Source organism: Neolamprologus multifasciatus, chromosome 23 (genome assembly GCF_963576455.1).
Source record: "Neolamprologus multifasciatus chromosome 23, fNeoMul1.2, whole genome shotgun sequence".
NCBI classification, from domain to species: Eukaryota; Metazoa; Chordata; class Actinopteri; order Cichliformes; family Cichlidae; genus Neolamprologus; species Neolamprologus multifasciatus.
The window spans coordinates 9,069,577-9,085,715 of NC_140460.1; the positions used below are offsets into that span (position 1 = coordinate 9,069,577).

At 39.6% G+C, this 16,139-nt stretch overlaps 1 protein-coding gene and 1 long non-coding RNA gene across 2 annotated transcripts in view; both read left to right on the plus strand.

Moving 5' to 3' along the window:
• LOC146491002 (uncharacterized) overlaps window positions 1-3,866 on the plus strand; it is a 28,871-nt gene extending 25,005 nt beyond the window's left edge. The window contains exon 2 of the long non-coding RNA XR_014872537.1: window positions 635-3,866. This is a non-coding gene — a long non-coding RNA (uncharacterized LOC146491002). The remainder of the gene's footprint in view (window positions 1-634) is intronic.
• scfd2 (sec1 family domain containing 2) overlaps window positions 1-16,139 on the plus strand; it is a 114,976-nt gene that overhangs the window by 77,155 nt on the left and 21,682 nt on the right. The window contains exon 6 of the mRNA XM_085152533.1: window positions 11,103-11,248. Within this exon, the coding sequence (XP_085008659.1) occupies window positions 11,103-11,248 (146 nt within the window). The remainder of the gene's footprint in view (window positions 1-11,102; window positions 11,249-16,139) is intronic.

The following is a 16,139-nucleotide window of genomic DNA, read 5'->3' on the forward strand; positions in this document are numbered from 1 at the left end:
AAGAAGAAGAGGCAGCTGTGCAGCGTAAAGACAGAATAACTCCAGCTTTGTGTCTTTTTCATTGTAGCTGAATTACGGGACAAACTGTTCCTTTTCGCCTCAATAAGAAACGCGTAATATTTTCTCTGAATACCAGACGGGACGGTTGGCAACTCTAATAACTTATGAACAAAATAAAGTTCAACATCATTAACTTCATAGCACCCACCCAGCTGTATAGAAACTCCGTCATGCTAGCTAGTACGCAGTACGGAAAAAGTCAGAATAACGAAAATAAACTGCACCTAAACTTTTATATCTGACCCAGATAGACTGCAGGTCACAACTTCTTACCTGAAGTTCAGTTCACACTTGGACTGGCGGCCGCCTCGGGTCTCTTTTCCTTCTGCGTCCCCTTTCCCTCATCCACCTGCTGGCCTCCACCACTTGCCAATGTTACAGAATCTGTGGTGGAAGCTCCGCGATAGCCACCACACGAAGTAACGAGTAACGACCCTATCTAAATCCCAGTAACGACTAACGCGTTCCTGATTTTGGCATAATAACTAGTTACCGTGCTCGTTACCACAATAATAACGTAGTTACTGTAACGCGTTACTTAATAACGCGTTAGTCCCAACACTGATTATTGTAGGGTCTACCTTACAATATAAAGCGCCTGAAGGCGACTGTTGTTGTGATTTAGCGCTATACAAATAAAATTGAATTGAATTAAACTGGTATGATCGCTCCAGTCTGATTGCGATTGATTTGGATTTAATTACAGAACTTGTTCTTTACATTTTGCTGCACTTTATAAAATAAAGATGTGGAGCTCAGGGCTTTTACATTTTCCTGCTGTAACATCTAACAAATTTGACTTGTCCTGTTTGGACTGGATTGCGGTGAACAATGATAAATGTAGTTTTGACAAAAATGACTGCATAATACATATTCGATCTGATTACAAAACTCATGAAATATTCAACAACTACTCAGCAGACTTGTGTGCATGTAATAATTCTTTCCGAGAAGAATATTTTGCATGTGCTTAAGTCTCGCTCAGATGCAGTTATGTAACTACTGAGAAATCCATGAGACAGGAGAGCTAACATGCTGCATATGCATTCAGTCAGACAGCCACAGTTAAGCTGATGTGGATATGGGAAGTTTGTTCAACATCTTCACCATAACACTTTATACAACACACACTGCTTTCCCCTGCTCCCCCTCGTCCCTCTATATGAAAGAGAGGACTCGGGTTGCATTGCGTGCAGAGTTGTAATTTTGACTTTGTCTGGAATTGGTGTAATTTCTGTGTACCTCTCCTCCAGATTTCCAAGATTTCTACCCCAAAACCGTGAAACACTGTAACCGCTGTGATTATAACACACTCCGCCATTCAAACACACTTGCAAACACACAGCACTGTAATTACAAAGGATCAAAGACAAATTTAGCATGCCTGACATCTCAGCTAATAGCACATGACGGCACGCTAAAGCACAACTCATAAGGAGCAATATCAAAGAGAAGTTTCAACACTGTTTTTTTACAGTGAAGTTTTTACGTCTTATTTAACACTGCAGTCATGAGTCAGCTGATGTCTGGCACAATCGAAGAGTTTTAAATTAAAAAAGGAAAAGATTTTGAGTACTGACTTTAATATGAAAAGACGTAATGTGCCATTCACAAAGTATGGTAAAGCTGTAGTGTTTGTGCAGCTTTGTTCACACAGTGAAAGTGTGCGTGTGTGTTTGCGCGCCTACCCAACTGATCTGCTTTTAAAGACCTCAAGTTAGATGGGGAAATTAGGGCCTGCCATTCTCTGAATTAGCAGATTGGTATATTACCCTATGATTTATGGTGTCCTCACATTCAGCTCAGAGATAGCATTAGACGCATGTACCCTTATTCTTGTTAGTCATTTATTATACTCATGCATACTGGCAGAAACTCCCTTTAGTGGTGACAGGGTGTTTTCTCCATCAGAGGGTGAGTCCTGCGTGCTCACTGTTTGATCACACCTGTTAGCAAACAGCATAACATCTGAGGGTTGCCACGCCACTGCATCCCACATTCCTGTCATCTAACATAGCCACCAAGCCGACATGAAAGTGCTCTGTGTTATTAAGGCAGATCCTTTTGCTCTCCACAGTTATGCTGTCTGCGGGCTGCTTAACCATGATAGTTTTCTCCATAAGTGGCAGAGTGGAGACCACACCTTCCCCAGCGTGTAATTAATTACATTAGCTGCCTCGCACTATCTCTTGTAGCGGAGGTGTGTGTCCTTTTTGAACATGACAAGAAGAGGAAATAAATATAGAAACTCAGATCCACACTAAGAGTTGTGTTTTGCAAGGTCTTATAACAGTGAGGGAGGTGGGAGTTAAAAGTGAGTGCTTGATGGCCTAAGGGTTGTGTGTGTGTGTGGTGTGTAGCATTGTTCTGTCCTAAAGAGTCAGTGAAGCAGCTCAGATTAACAGGTCTTGTGTTTTTTGTCAAGTGGGCCACTCTGAGAAGGATTATGTTCTCACAGTGGAATTCACACAAGTATATGCCCAACTTTTTCCAACTTGGGTGCTGACACAGCAAACCAGCTCTCAGCTTTAATTAGTTTATCACTGATTAAAGGTGGACGTCCTATTTTGGGTTTTTTTTATGTCCTTTTAGATCTGCCATTTTTGCATTAAGTTATAATAAATAGTGGTCCTTTTGACTAGTTCGACACACATCATTCAGGTATTTAAAAGTGTAAAGTGAAGAAAAAGCTAAACTGTTAAGAAAAATTGGTGGATAAAGCCTCCATAACACCCCTCTATTGATTTATGGGCTACCATTTCTCAGGCGACTCCGAAGCCCAGTGATCTTGACCAGAGATCAAGTTTTCTGAAAATCTTGTGAACGCAGTAACTCGGGAAAGATGTAACTTCGGATTTTCAAATTCATATCATAGGTGCATTAACTAAAAATTGTGGTCGGGTTCGACTCTCAGTCTGATCTCAAGGTCAAGGCCAAAGGTGAACTTTTCAGAAGATCGCCTAGGGATTTCAAATTGGTGCATCTACTAGTAGAGTGAAGGGTAGAGCTGGCAGCCGCTGGCATTTTTTTTACATTTTGTTTGTGTTAAAAAAAACAAAAGTTTATCAGCCTATTAAATTTTAATTAATTTAAACTCAATAAATTGCAAATATTCACATGAAATTGTTTAAAAAGTTTGTCTGTGTGGGAACAACTCCCATTGAGAAACGCTGCAGTTACCCTCCCTTAATGTCCTTCCACTGGTGTTGGTCTTTAGTCAGTGGTGCTGTGGCCAGACTTTGGTTGGCCTCCAGGGGAAATAGAGAAATAGCTTTTGGAAAATTAATTTATAAATGTTTGAAATTCTTCTTAACAGTGTATGTAATTTGCTGTTTTTATCAGATTTTATGAACATGCACATGCTTGCATCATCTTCATCTTCCTCATAACTTTGATTTGCTGTTCATTTGCATAAAAGTCCATTATGATTTTCCTATATTTATTATTGTGTTAGCATATGAAAGTACACAAATCGCTGTACATCAAAAGATCCTCCTCAGTGATCAAAGATGTTATGGTTAATTTTAACCTGCAAATCTGTCTGAGGTTAACCTTGACCGAGCCGCATACAGTGTTTGTTTTTCATTTTCCATTACGTCGTTTGGCTTCAGGAAGCATCATCATGTAAGGTAAAAGAGGCACGACAAGCATGTAGCTCACAAAGCCCACTACTTCCGTCTCTCCTTTTTCATCCCGGCGTTCTGCAGGAAAGATTTTCTTCCTCAGCATTCCACACGGGATTACCACGTCTGATATAAACTCTTTTTAGAAAGTTGTGCTCGGCAGCATGAATCCTTCTCCCCCTCGCTCCAAAATCACGTACTCTCATTCTTTTCTCAGACCAGAATAGAATTTTTGATCACGTTTCAAAATAAGCTGTGATATTTATAAGTAGTCGGGTTGTCTACATTCCACTGATAAGTACAGAGTGATTAGTTTGATTGTGGGGTCAGCCATAGACAGTGAGCTGTTGCAGTGCAGTTTCAGTGTTTTGAGGGTTGTTGAGGAAACAGACTGTGTTTTTCTAATTTAATGTTCCCTGTGTTCTTTAGCAGAGAGTGCATTTCTTGTGAGATGTATAGTGTGGCAATGGTAATGAACACAAATGCTTCCACATTTTTTACTTCCTCTTGTTTGATGAGTTTTTTTCTTGATTGTTTATGTGCACAGTGCATTCAGTCTTTGTTGGTGCAGCTGCTCTGTTATATGCTCGAGAGAAGATTTTTCTTGAACCGCAGTTGTAACTGTACATTTGGAATTTTTCATAATGTGGAGAAAACACACAAAAAGGCTCCGGTAATTAATGCGCTGATCCTTGTAACAATTATTTCCTGTATAAGCAAAGCCTGATATGTCCGATCTGCCTGCACTAGGCGACATCTTTCTTTGCTAGCATGAGAATTGGCACTCTCCTGTATTTTGACTCAATCCTGCATACACTATCTTGTTGCCATAATAACTCAGTAGAGGGTAAATCATGGCTGAAAAGAGTCCCCAGCAAATACACCTCCTGTTTCAGTAATGGTAATGGGAACTTTTCTTTTTTATTTTATTAGATTAAAAGTTTGTTTTTCTTTTTATGAGATTATGTAATCACAGTCTCTACTAAATACAGTTGTGGTCAGAGGTTTATATGCACTTATCGTGGACATGAATTATCATGGTACTTTTAATGATTTCTTTTTTTTTTGTTCTTTTTCCAGGACTGTACAGCTTACATCTTTAATCTGTAATTGGGTTCACAAATTTTAAATTATATGATCATTTCAAACTTGTGCACCCAATTCTTGTTGTTTAAAGTCATTAAAGATGTACAATGTACTGTACAGCAATGATGAGTTCATGTAAATGTGTGATCTTAACTGTATAATACACATACGTCACCACTCCCCCTCTTTATTTTGGATAGGCGAGTGTTTAATTATCAGCTAACTCTTGCTAACGTTGTTAGCCCAAGATGAATCTGTAAAAACAAATCTACTCATCTGATAATTAGTGCTCAGAAACATGTAAAGAAAATACCAATTCACACATCAAACAAGCTACAGCCCTTTGTGTCATCATGCAACAATAGACAACTTTAATAACATATAAAACTACTGAGATATCCTATAAAATCAATTTCCTGTACAGTTATAATGACAAAGAGATTAGCTATTGAGACCAAAACAGTGGGGGGGTTTTTTCATAACAGTTTGCAAACATGTTTCTTTGTGCACTAAAGTTTGGCTTTGACACACAGGAATCTAAAGGGACTCAACTACCCACTGAGGAAACTTCAGTCGTTGGCACATAGCCTGTTTCTTAGGTTTTCAGCCTCTGAGGTTGTCGTATAAAGTGGTAAAAAGAAGGCCTGTCTTTTCTTTATGTACAATCCCACACAGCTGTGGTATAAAAGCTTGTCATCTGAATCATTCAAGCTTTTATGTGAATCAATGTGTTACGCATTCAAAAAAATAGCTTGACCTACTTTTATGAGAACTCATCAAATCCCATCTTTTCAACCTGATAGTAGTTTTACTTCAACAGTGAATATTTTAATGTTTCTTAAGTCTTCAGCATCATCTTCCAGCTCTACGCATTATCTAACGTCCTCCTCTGGTTGGTTCTTTTCACCTTGTGAGTGTCACAGGTTATGTTCGCACCTCTCTTAGTAATTTATTGCTCACCTCCGGCTCTGTTAGATCAAATTAAGGAAACACTCAGTCAGCTGTTTCCTGCCTGGACTCTTACTGGACTCTTTACCTAATCTCTTTGTCTCTAAGCAGTGTAGTGTAGCGATGAGTCAGACTTGAATAATATTTTCTTATCTACTAAACAAGTTGGTGTCTGTTAAGCTGGGTTGTTTCTGGATATACATGCATACATGGACATGGCAGAGCTGTTCATATGACAGCTCTCATTTATTTTCCATCCTCGTTTCCCATCACATGCCTTATATTCACAAAAGCTAAAAATATATATCAACAAAAGCAAAATGCCATAATGCAGTCAGATGTTGTTCACTTAATTTTAAAAAAGAGAAAGAAACGGGGGGGGGGGGGGGGGGGGGATAAAGATAATTCAGCTTGCATATTTGCATGTGAGACACGTGTGCTGCTGATATGGTGGGTGGTGTGACTGTGCCGCGTGAGACGCAGGTGTTCAGTCTCGCCGCCAAACTGGATGTTCCCGGGTCAGCACCTGGTCCTGCTCCTGCTCAGTGTCTGCAGATCAACATCCAAAGCACAGGCTGCTCGGGGTGGGACCTGCATCCAACTCCTAGCTCTGGGCGTGTACTGTATGCTTTGGCAACAAGTCGACCAGCTCCCTCATGGCAGACACGCAAGCGCTCAAAGAGATTTACACGTCTCCCTCTACCTCACCCTCATATTGGAGTGGACTACCATCACTAACACACCCACTATGCACAGACAGTATTTTAGTTAATTGCTTTCAGTAAATCAGTAAAATTTACTGCGTGTTTGCCCGATCCCCCTCTTCTTTTGCTTCTCACTGTAGAAATGCTCAGTGACTAACATTTGTAGTAGGGTGTTTTTAGGACGCTTTCCCTCTCTGCGGGTGTCTGGAAAGATAAGACCCACATCTGTCTGAGGCTTCACGCTCAGCTCAATTGAATAGACCCGCTGTGTTTTTTGTAGGAGTTTACCACTCAGCCTGGGCAACGCGGGAGAGCAAATTCAGCGGACCAGACACTTTTATATTCCTGAAGACAGCAAATCAAAACAAAGATACGCTTTGCTTAATTTGATATCATCTATATGGGACGGGGAAAGGAACTAACAGAGATCAAAAAACCAAAGCTAGCATGCTGAAAAAGTCAAGCTGTTCACTCTAACTGGTGAAAGTGATGTATAGCTCTACATATGTAGCATGCCAAATACCATAAAGCAAACTATTTCTGCAGGTCTGTTTTTAGTGTTGTGAAAATCCTCCTGAAGATATAAGATTTGAGGTGGCGTAGGTGCTCTTACACTCCATCAATTTAGCTTGCTGTGCATAAAGGGCGATTTTTACCACATGTTCTGCGAATGTTAGATTTTATCTTCAAAACTCACATGTTCCTAACACACAATGTATACATCTGGCTTTGCTTTCATTCCAGAAGTAGGTCTGTGTAAGACATGAGCTCATGGTTTGTTGTGTAATATTTAGGTAAGAGCTTTAAGAGAGTTTGCAGGATTCAATGGTAACCCTGTGGTGGTAGAAGTCATGCATGGCCCTTTGAGTCTGCTTAATTAGACCGATGTTGGGTTTAGCTGAGAGCAGTAGTGAGTGTTTCAGAGAAATAGAGATATCTTGTTTTTTAGTATCTTCTGCATTCAACAATATCATTTTTGCTTTAAAGTGATGTCCACAAAATCAAATGTATATATTATGCAGCTGTTTTTATTTTTTATATTGACAGCTGCTCATCTGAACAATTCATACTCGGTGGGTTTATTGTTACGGACCCGAGTTGGGACGCGTGGTTCGTGTATTTTGGCTAAAATTGCTCTCAATTCCCAGGATTCTTGTGTTCTTCGGTTTCCTACAGTGATTGCTGTTTGGGCCTCCCTGTGAGTTTTTCTGGTTATCTTTGTGAGGGCATTCATTGACATTCCTGAACCTCTTACCCGTAAGGTTTATCCTTTCAAATTAATGTGCAATTTAAACCTAATTCAACCCCAAAACAGGATGTGGATTAAAAAAAAACGAAAACAGGCCAAAAAACTTCTAACATTTGCAAAGATTTAATCATTCTGATGGCCCAGAACTCAATCTAGCTCAAAAGATATCTGGTCATGATTTTTTTTGTTTAGTTTTTTTTTTATTTATTTGGTTTTATTGTTTTTGCATTTCCTGTGAAAGATGGCTAAAATCACTTACTCGTCTTTTTGGATGAGTGGTTCTTGATAAAGCTGTATCCCACAATCTGTGCACTGTGCACGGTCACATGCACACACTCATTCAGTGAGTGTATCCTTAAAGCTGTCCGCTTTTGCCTGCGTGTAACACGATTAGTGGATATCTGTAAAGTGTGCCGGGAAATAACGAGTGAAAGAACAAACGGATGCTACGTTAGTTCAAGCGAAAACACCTGTTTCTATTGCTCATGTCTCTAAAACTGCACAACTCTCGATGAATAAATACTACTTTAGGCCAGAGAAAAATTATTTAAACAAGAGTTGGGTGTAAACCGTTCTGTTAAGCAGCCACGATTAATATCTTTGTAATAACTGTGTATCATTTGGCAATGCCTGTGTCAGAACAACGTGACAGGCTCTGTAGTGAAGGGTCCACAAAGAATTGCCTGAAACTCCCTCATCTCTCAGCTTTATAAACCCTTCTAATTTCAGCTCAGTGTTTTGTATTCACTGTGCAACTTAACTGTTTTGATTCACTCACATGGCTCGGAACAATATTTTTGTCTGTAGCAGACATCTGTTTTCATTTGTTTCATTTCATTGTAGACTTCATGTCTAGAACCAAAACGGCAGACACCCTCTTATGTCCCGCAGGAGTTGGGAGATACCAAAAATGGAGTTAAAAGGGTGTAAATGTTGACGTTTTGCCAGGTGACTACAATATACACCAGAAGAATCATCCTATCACTGAGGGATTAAAAAACAAGCCGGTTTTACTGATGAATGGATCGATGGATGGGATTTTTTTTACTGTGCAGCAGCATTGCTCTTATGGGTCATACCTGCTAAACATCAGAATGTTTCCATTGTTATTATGAAATCATGTAAACATTTGTCATACTTCAGGATGTAAGTGTGGTAAATATATGTAGCCAGAAGTATGCATATGCTGTCATAGACCACGAGTGTGGGTTAGAAACCATGATGAAAACCTCGTACCTGCAGGAATGGAAGCTGCCTGTTTGTTATTTGACAGTCCATGCAGTATTAAATCTGGGGCTACGTCCACACGTACCCGGGTATTTTTGAAAACGCAGATTTTTCTATGCGTTTGCACCTTTCGTCCACATGTAAATGGCGTTTTCGGTCACTGAAAACTGAGATTTCTAAAAACTCCGGCCAGGGTGGATATTTTCTAAAACTCCGTTTTTGCATTTACGTGTGGACGAGAAAAACGCAGAAAACGCAGCGTCAAAGGTGTGCGCCTTTTTTGACGTCACACTGTGCGCCACGTTATTGTTTCGGTGAAATGAATTTCTACAATACTGTTACTGTTAATTGTACTCTCTGCAGTGTTTAAATGCTTACATATACACACACAGTTACTGTCCTTCCACACATACGACTCGGTTCTGCTTCTATGCCCCAGCTTTGTTTACTTTTTCCCACCGAGGCTTCTAGACTTCTGATTGGCCAACATTTCTACACGGTTAGGAATATATCGCCACCTGTTGCTTTGGCATGTTCCTAGCAGCGTTTTCCTTCATTTCTGCCTTTACGTGTGGACGGGATTATTTTTTAAAACGAAAAACAGAAAATCTCCATTTTCAAAAATACCCGTGTACGTGTGGACGTAGCCTGGGGCGCTACATGAACCCGAACATACTTAAGCAGATAAAATATTTATGAAATGCACATTTGCATGCAGAAACTGTGACTTGGCCCTTATTGTGGCTAAGTGTTACCGAGCCAACAGAATAACTGTCTTGTTGCGTTATTGTTGTTTTTAGGATTCACCGATTCATCATTCCAGTTTCTGAACTACTTATCCTATTCAGGAGTGGTAGAGGGATGCTAGAGTCTATCCTAGCTGTGAATAAAGTGAGAGGCATGGAATATGTCCCCAGTGACACAAGCCTGTAACCTGGCTGGCAACCTTCTTGTGACTTCCAGCAACAGTTTAATAATTAAAATCAACATTTTTAAAGGCTAAGCAGCTGGGATTGAGGAATACACATTTTCCTACCAAACTCAGTTTAAACTTTGCTTTCCTAACACTGTGAAACAAAGTGTAACTTATAAATACATATTATGAGTATATAAACACAATGATTTGGCATTTATTGGTTATATAGTAGATAATAACAAAACAGAACAGAACTGAGATAAACAAAATGAAAATTACTAAAATGTGTTTATCTTATTTGCACTCAGTTCAGTTGAGTTCAATTAGTCTTTACTGCACTTTGGTGTAATTTGTGGTAGCACTAGTTTGTCCTTTCTCTGAAGTGATGTTCACGGCATTAATACGTGCTTTAATATGTGCAATAAGATCTTGTTGTAATTCCGGTTAAAATGTACGTCAGGTTTAAATGATATAGGTTGTGCATTTTTATCACTGAGTGGACCAACATGTCCAAGCAAAACATGAGCCAGTTCCTGACTGTAAGGAAACCGTAGCTTAATGTTGGAGTCAAGCCGCTGCGTGAAAAGCACTTTTATGTGTAAACTACTTGTACAAATGGTGGAGTCATCATTGTTCTTTTTGTTACGAGCCTCTCAGAGTCTGTAGTGCTGATTCAGTTTTCAGGTCTGTGTTCTGTAACACAGCTGACCTCCTTGTTAATTAAAGGCAGGCAAATCCCCGAGCTGTGCGCTGTGGAACTGCAGGTGCCACTCAACCCACTATGCCAGAAGCGCTCTAAACGGATGTCTTAGGCGCCATCGTTTAGCCTTCTCCACTATCTTCTCACTCGGTTTACTTGTCTTTGATATTTTTAAGCCCCACTCTCCTTTTCTCACTGCCATTTCTCTTTCTTCTTAAACGCTGTCATTTCGGGTTTATTTCACAGCAAGTCTTTGCTTCCCTAGGCACTTCTTTAGAAAGAAGGGAACATTAGATTTTGATTAGGCTGCAGTGCTTTCCGCTGGAATAAAGGAGCTCTTGTCCTCTCGCTCCCTTGCGTTTACCTTGATAATTGGTTTCAGTACACACCCAGCTGAGAAAATTACCCACAAAAATGAACATGCCACATCTTATGGCCAATTGTTTTTGCAGAATCAAATGGGTTGTTTTTGCCTATTTAGCTTTCCTCTCTGGCAAAGTTTTGAAGCAAAATGTAATGTGTCTACTTTTAGATGAATCTGTGGTTTTTAATGTTCTGTTAATGAGACTGTGTGCTTGTTTTTTATTAGGTTGTACAAATCCTGAGGAGCTGACCGCAGAGCGAGTTCATTCTGCAGTGGAGAAGATGTTCAAGACCCTCCGAGGTTTGAGCAGCACCAGAAACCACCTCAAGCAGCTACGCTCCATCTACACTGCCAGCGATGGAGTTCACCAGGTTGGAGGCACACAAACTCTGACTGCCAGCCTCAAAACACATACACGCCTTCTGTTACAGGGTGGTTTGCTTTACCCGTATCAAGTATGAACACTACCACAGCTTCAACATATCCCAAGTTAATACAGAATGCAGTTTTTAAATGATGATTTCATTTATTAAGGGATAAAAGATATCCAAACCTACCTGGCTTGATGTGAAAATATAATTATGCTCTAAACCTAATAATTGGTTGTGCCATCCTTGGCAGGAAGAACCGCAGTCAAGTATTTGTGTTAGTGGTAATGAGTCTTTCACGTTGCTGTGGAGGATTTTTGGCCCATTCTTTTTTGCAGAATTGTTTTAATTAGGAGCGTTTTCCAGCATGAACGGCGTGTTTAAGGTCATGTCAAAGCATTTCAATCAGATTTAAGTCTGGACTTTGATTAAGCCGCTCCAGAATCGTCATTTTGTGTTTGTTTGTTTTTTGAGCCAGAGATGGGCCTGCTTGTGTGTTTTGGATCATTGCTGTGCTGCTTAATCCAAGTGCTCTTAAGCATCAGGGTATATACTGATGGCCAGACATTGTCTTTTAGGATTTTCTGGTAGAGATCAGAATTCATGGTTCCATCAATTATGGCAAGTTTTCCAAGTCCTGAAGCAGCAAAGCAGCCCTGGACTATCACACCAGCACCACCATGTTTGACTGTTGGTATGATGTTCTTTTTATAAAATGTTGTGTTAGTTTTTCACCAACTGTAACAAGTTCCACTTGTGTCTTGTCCGTCTCTGGGATCATCAAGATGTTTTTAGACACATGTGGGATGAGCCTTTGGTCAGCAGTGGTTTTCTCCTTGGAACTCTCCCATGGATAGAATTTTTTTGCCCAGTCTATTTCATATTGTTGTTACTCTCTGACTGACACCTGCAGTTCTATAGATGATATTCTGGATTGTTTTTTGACCTCCTGGATGATCCATTAATGCGCTCTTGAAGTAATTCTGGTAGGCCGGCCACTCCTGGGAAGATTCACCACTGTTCCAAGTTTTCTCCATTTGTGGATAATGGCTCTCACCGTAGCTCACTAGTTTACTTTCTAATCGTTTCCAGCCTGATAGATATCAGTGACACTGTTTCTGAACTGTTTCTGTAGATCAAGGTGTGATGTATTGCTTTTTGACATCTTTTAGCTTACTTCAGTTTGTCAGATACTTTCCATTTAAGCGATTTCTTGATTCAACAGGCCAGGAATTAATGAGGCCCGGCTTTGGCCTGTGTAATTGAACTCAGCTTTCTGAAAACTGTGGTGAATCACACTTAATTCATGATTTAACAAGGGGGACATTTTACTTTTTCACATAAGCCAAGGTAGGTTTGGAAAGCTTTTTTTCCACCTTAAAAAATGAAATAATTAATTAAAAACTGGGTTTCACGTTTACTCTCGTTAACTTTGTCTAATATTAAAATTTTCTTGATGATCATGAACGTAAATATTACAAATATCTTTTAGAAATCAAGATTGTGCAAACACTTTTTCACTGCGCTGTACATGCAACTTTTTACTTTGTGCTTTATTTAACTACTCCATGTAATTTTCATTCTTGCTGTGGTTGTAGCTAGGAGTGGGTTTTAATAATAGATTCATCCATTAAAATCGATTCTGGCTTGGATAACATGATATCGATTCATTAAAATCCTGAATCGATTTTTTTTTTATAGAAATGTATTTTGCCAAAAATTCCAGAATCTCAGGTGAAACGCCACAAAATTTCAACAACCACCAAACATTTAAAACAGTAAATGAGAGCAGGTACACGGCTTCTGCACAAAGACGTAAACACACAGCGGGACCCGCGGATCAGAATCAGTGAGATGTCGCCTTTCTCACCCGATGGCACGGACACGGTCGGGGCTGAAAGCCGACAGCTCGCTGATTCCGATGTTTAGGCGGGTCTGCACTTTGTGTTTACGCCCTTTTTGTGCTGATTCTAGAGCTGTTAGTTTTATCTTTCTCCAAACAATATTGACCGAACCAGCAGCAAAAGAAGATCCAAACTAAACTTCACATAAACATAGTCATGGACTCCCTCTTACTTTTGCTGTTTTGCTTCCAACACGATAAAATCACACTTCATGCACAGCTTGCTCTCTCTCTGTACTTCAAGAACAGTTTCCCGTCTATCCCCAAAATCAGTTTTCTGCATTATTTGCTTGCTTGTTATGCACAAGTCTACCGTTATTTACAGCGCTGTCAGCCGTTTTTTTTTCCTTTTACTTACTTCCGAAAAGAAAACCTAATTTCTGCTGTTCAATAGGATTCTGAACAAATTTAAACTTTTTAAAATTGTGCAAAATGCAAAACGCCGTGTCTCTAATAAAACCGCTGTAACTTCAGAGGTAATGTTCATATGTTGATTAATGGTTTTCTTTCGTTTTTGATGTACTGCAGAATATTTTTTATAAAATCCCAGGCCAGGAAAATCACCTTCATGTTTTTCTGTGTTTTATCTTCAGCTGCTTTGACACAAAGGCATCTGCTGTGATGCTCACACCTTTGATAAAGACTTACAAGTGTCAGCTTCCTTTTTATAGATACAAAAATATGTAAATGTACTGATCTGAATTATAATATTTCTGACTGTCTGAGGCAAAATTTCCCAGATTCAAATCGAATTGAATCGAATCGAATCGATTCTAGAAATCAGTGACGATACCCAGCCCTAGTTGTAGCGCAAGCCCAGACTTACCAGAGGACCTCTGACCTCTCCTGCTTTTGTTGCTCTCCCTTTTGCGTCATGCAAGCATGCAGGCACAGGGGACTTCACTGCGAGAGCCTCGTCACACTCGCCTTGGAGCTTATGTAACTCCAAAGGCCCTCTCAGTGCATCTGAAAGCTTTGTCCTTTTGGTATAAACAGTGACATTCTAGAGTGGCGGCTTCACTGCTGTTGTCATTCATTCTCATTGGGCAGTTTTTCAGAGAATTATAGGCCAGGAGCTTTAAGGTCAGTCGATTGAAAGTAAAAGAAATATTCTTGGAACTTAAGCTTTTGCTGAAGTTTCATTTAACAATACTTCTGTGCCCCTTTTCTTGTCTACTTCTCCTCCTTCTACCCTCTGAGGTTTATTTCCTGAGTGATTCTCTCAAATTTTACATCAATAATTTAACCAGTCTTTCTAGCCATGATGTAGAAAACCTTGGAGATGAAGTTCGTCAGAATAATGAGATAATATGGTTGAAATGCATTTGAATGTTGCAATCTTTTATCCATTGTACATGCTTTTTCAAACATTTTAGCCACAGTATAAAGTATATTACATTTAATATAAAGTAGTTACTATAGAGTCATAGGAAAATGTAATTACTTTGTGAAATAACTTACTTTAGTTTCTTGACATGAATGAGAGCTCTCTTTCTCTCTGGCTTGCATATATTCACAGAAAGTCAAACCACAGCTAGCTAACTTCAAAGACTGGGATCAGTGACGTGAAGTCTTGCCTGTTTGCAGTCTAAACATCTTCAACCAATTTACATCTAGACATAACAACTACAAAAAATGTAATGTGTCATTTTTACACAATGTTTCTTGTATTCACTCTTCAGTGCATAGAAATTGAGAAAAGAATAAAAAGCTTCACCATAAGTAGAAAACAGACAGCTGTGCTTCTGCAGCTCTCTTCTCTTCTCTTCTGTCCTCCCAACTAGACAAGAATTACCTTATATAAATTGTCTGTATGGACTGCAGGGCTCGCAAAATCGCTAGCCCGACGTCCCCGGGCTAGCAATTTTTCCAGTCGGGCTACCAAAATCTAACTCAGCCCTGCCCGTCGGGCTATCGTAGGAAGGAAAATATATGTCTATGCTTTTGCATTCTTTCGCCAATGTAGCTGAGTAATTATGTCATTGGCATCGATGAGCCACTGTCAATATGTGACATATTGAAATCGCGTTTGAATTTGCGCTTGCTTTTTGCTTTCACTTTCATTTTGCGATCGCGCAAACGGTGTGTAGAGAGCAGCAGTACTGATTGGTGAGTGACGATTAATTGCGCACCAATTCCTCTGACATCGCCTTATCACTGATTAGCTTACTATTCAAACACGACAAGTGAAATCTCTGGCAGCAAGCTTAAACATGTGAGAGGTTGAGTGCGCAAAGAATCGCTGAGCTTTATGTGAGTGTGTGTGTAAAAGCAGGAGGATTTAAGCTGGTATTTTAGTTCTGCTCAGCCAAATAAGACAGGTCAGGGTGAAGAAGGGGCAGCCAAAGAAAAGCCTTCCGCAAAACGGAAAAGTTATGACAAATCAGACTATGAGGCAAAAAGAAAGCGCAGCTTTTTTGGTTTCATGGACAAAAGAATTTCTGTGGCTGGAATATGACAAGCTAAATAACATGATGTTCTGCCAGGTGTGTTGTGAGTTTCATTTGATTTCTGAGTCAACAAGCGCCTTTGTTACTGGGACCAGTAAGTTTAAGAAAGACCCCATCAGAACTCATGAGAAATGCATTATTGCCCAGTCTGCAGTATCTTTCCCAGAACAAACAGCAATTGGGGGGAAAAAACATACTAAAAATAAACCAAGCACAACAAGAACTCCTGAAAAAGCTGTTTAGAACAGCGTGCTATATTGCAAAGAGTGAACTACCATTGGCAAAATTTATCAGTCTTTGCAAACTTCAAAAAGCAAATGGCCTAGATCTTGGTTCCACTTACTTCTTACCCGTGACTTCAGTGGAAATTTCAGATTCAGGATCTGACACAGACTGATTCATGTTCTACACAGTTCTTACAAGTTCATAGAAATTTCCATTCTATTTGAACCAAGTATTTGAGTTGATGGTTGTAATTTTTATACAGTTGCTGTGATTTGTATTTTAACAATTTTTTTGATTAACTTTTGTTTCCGTTACA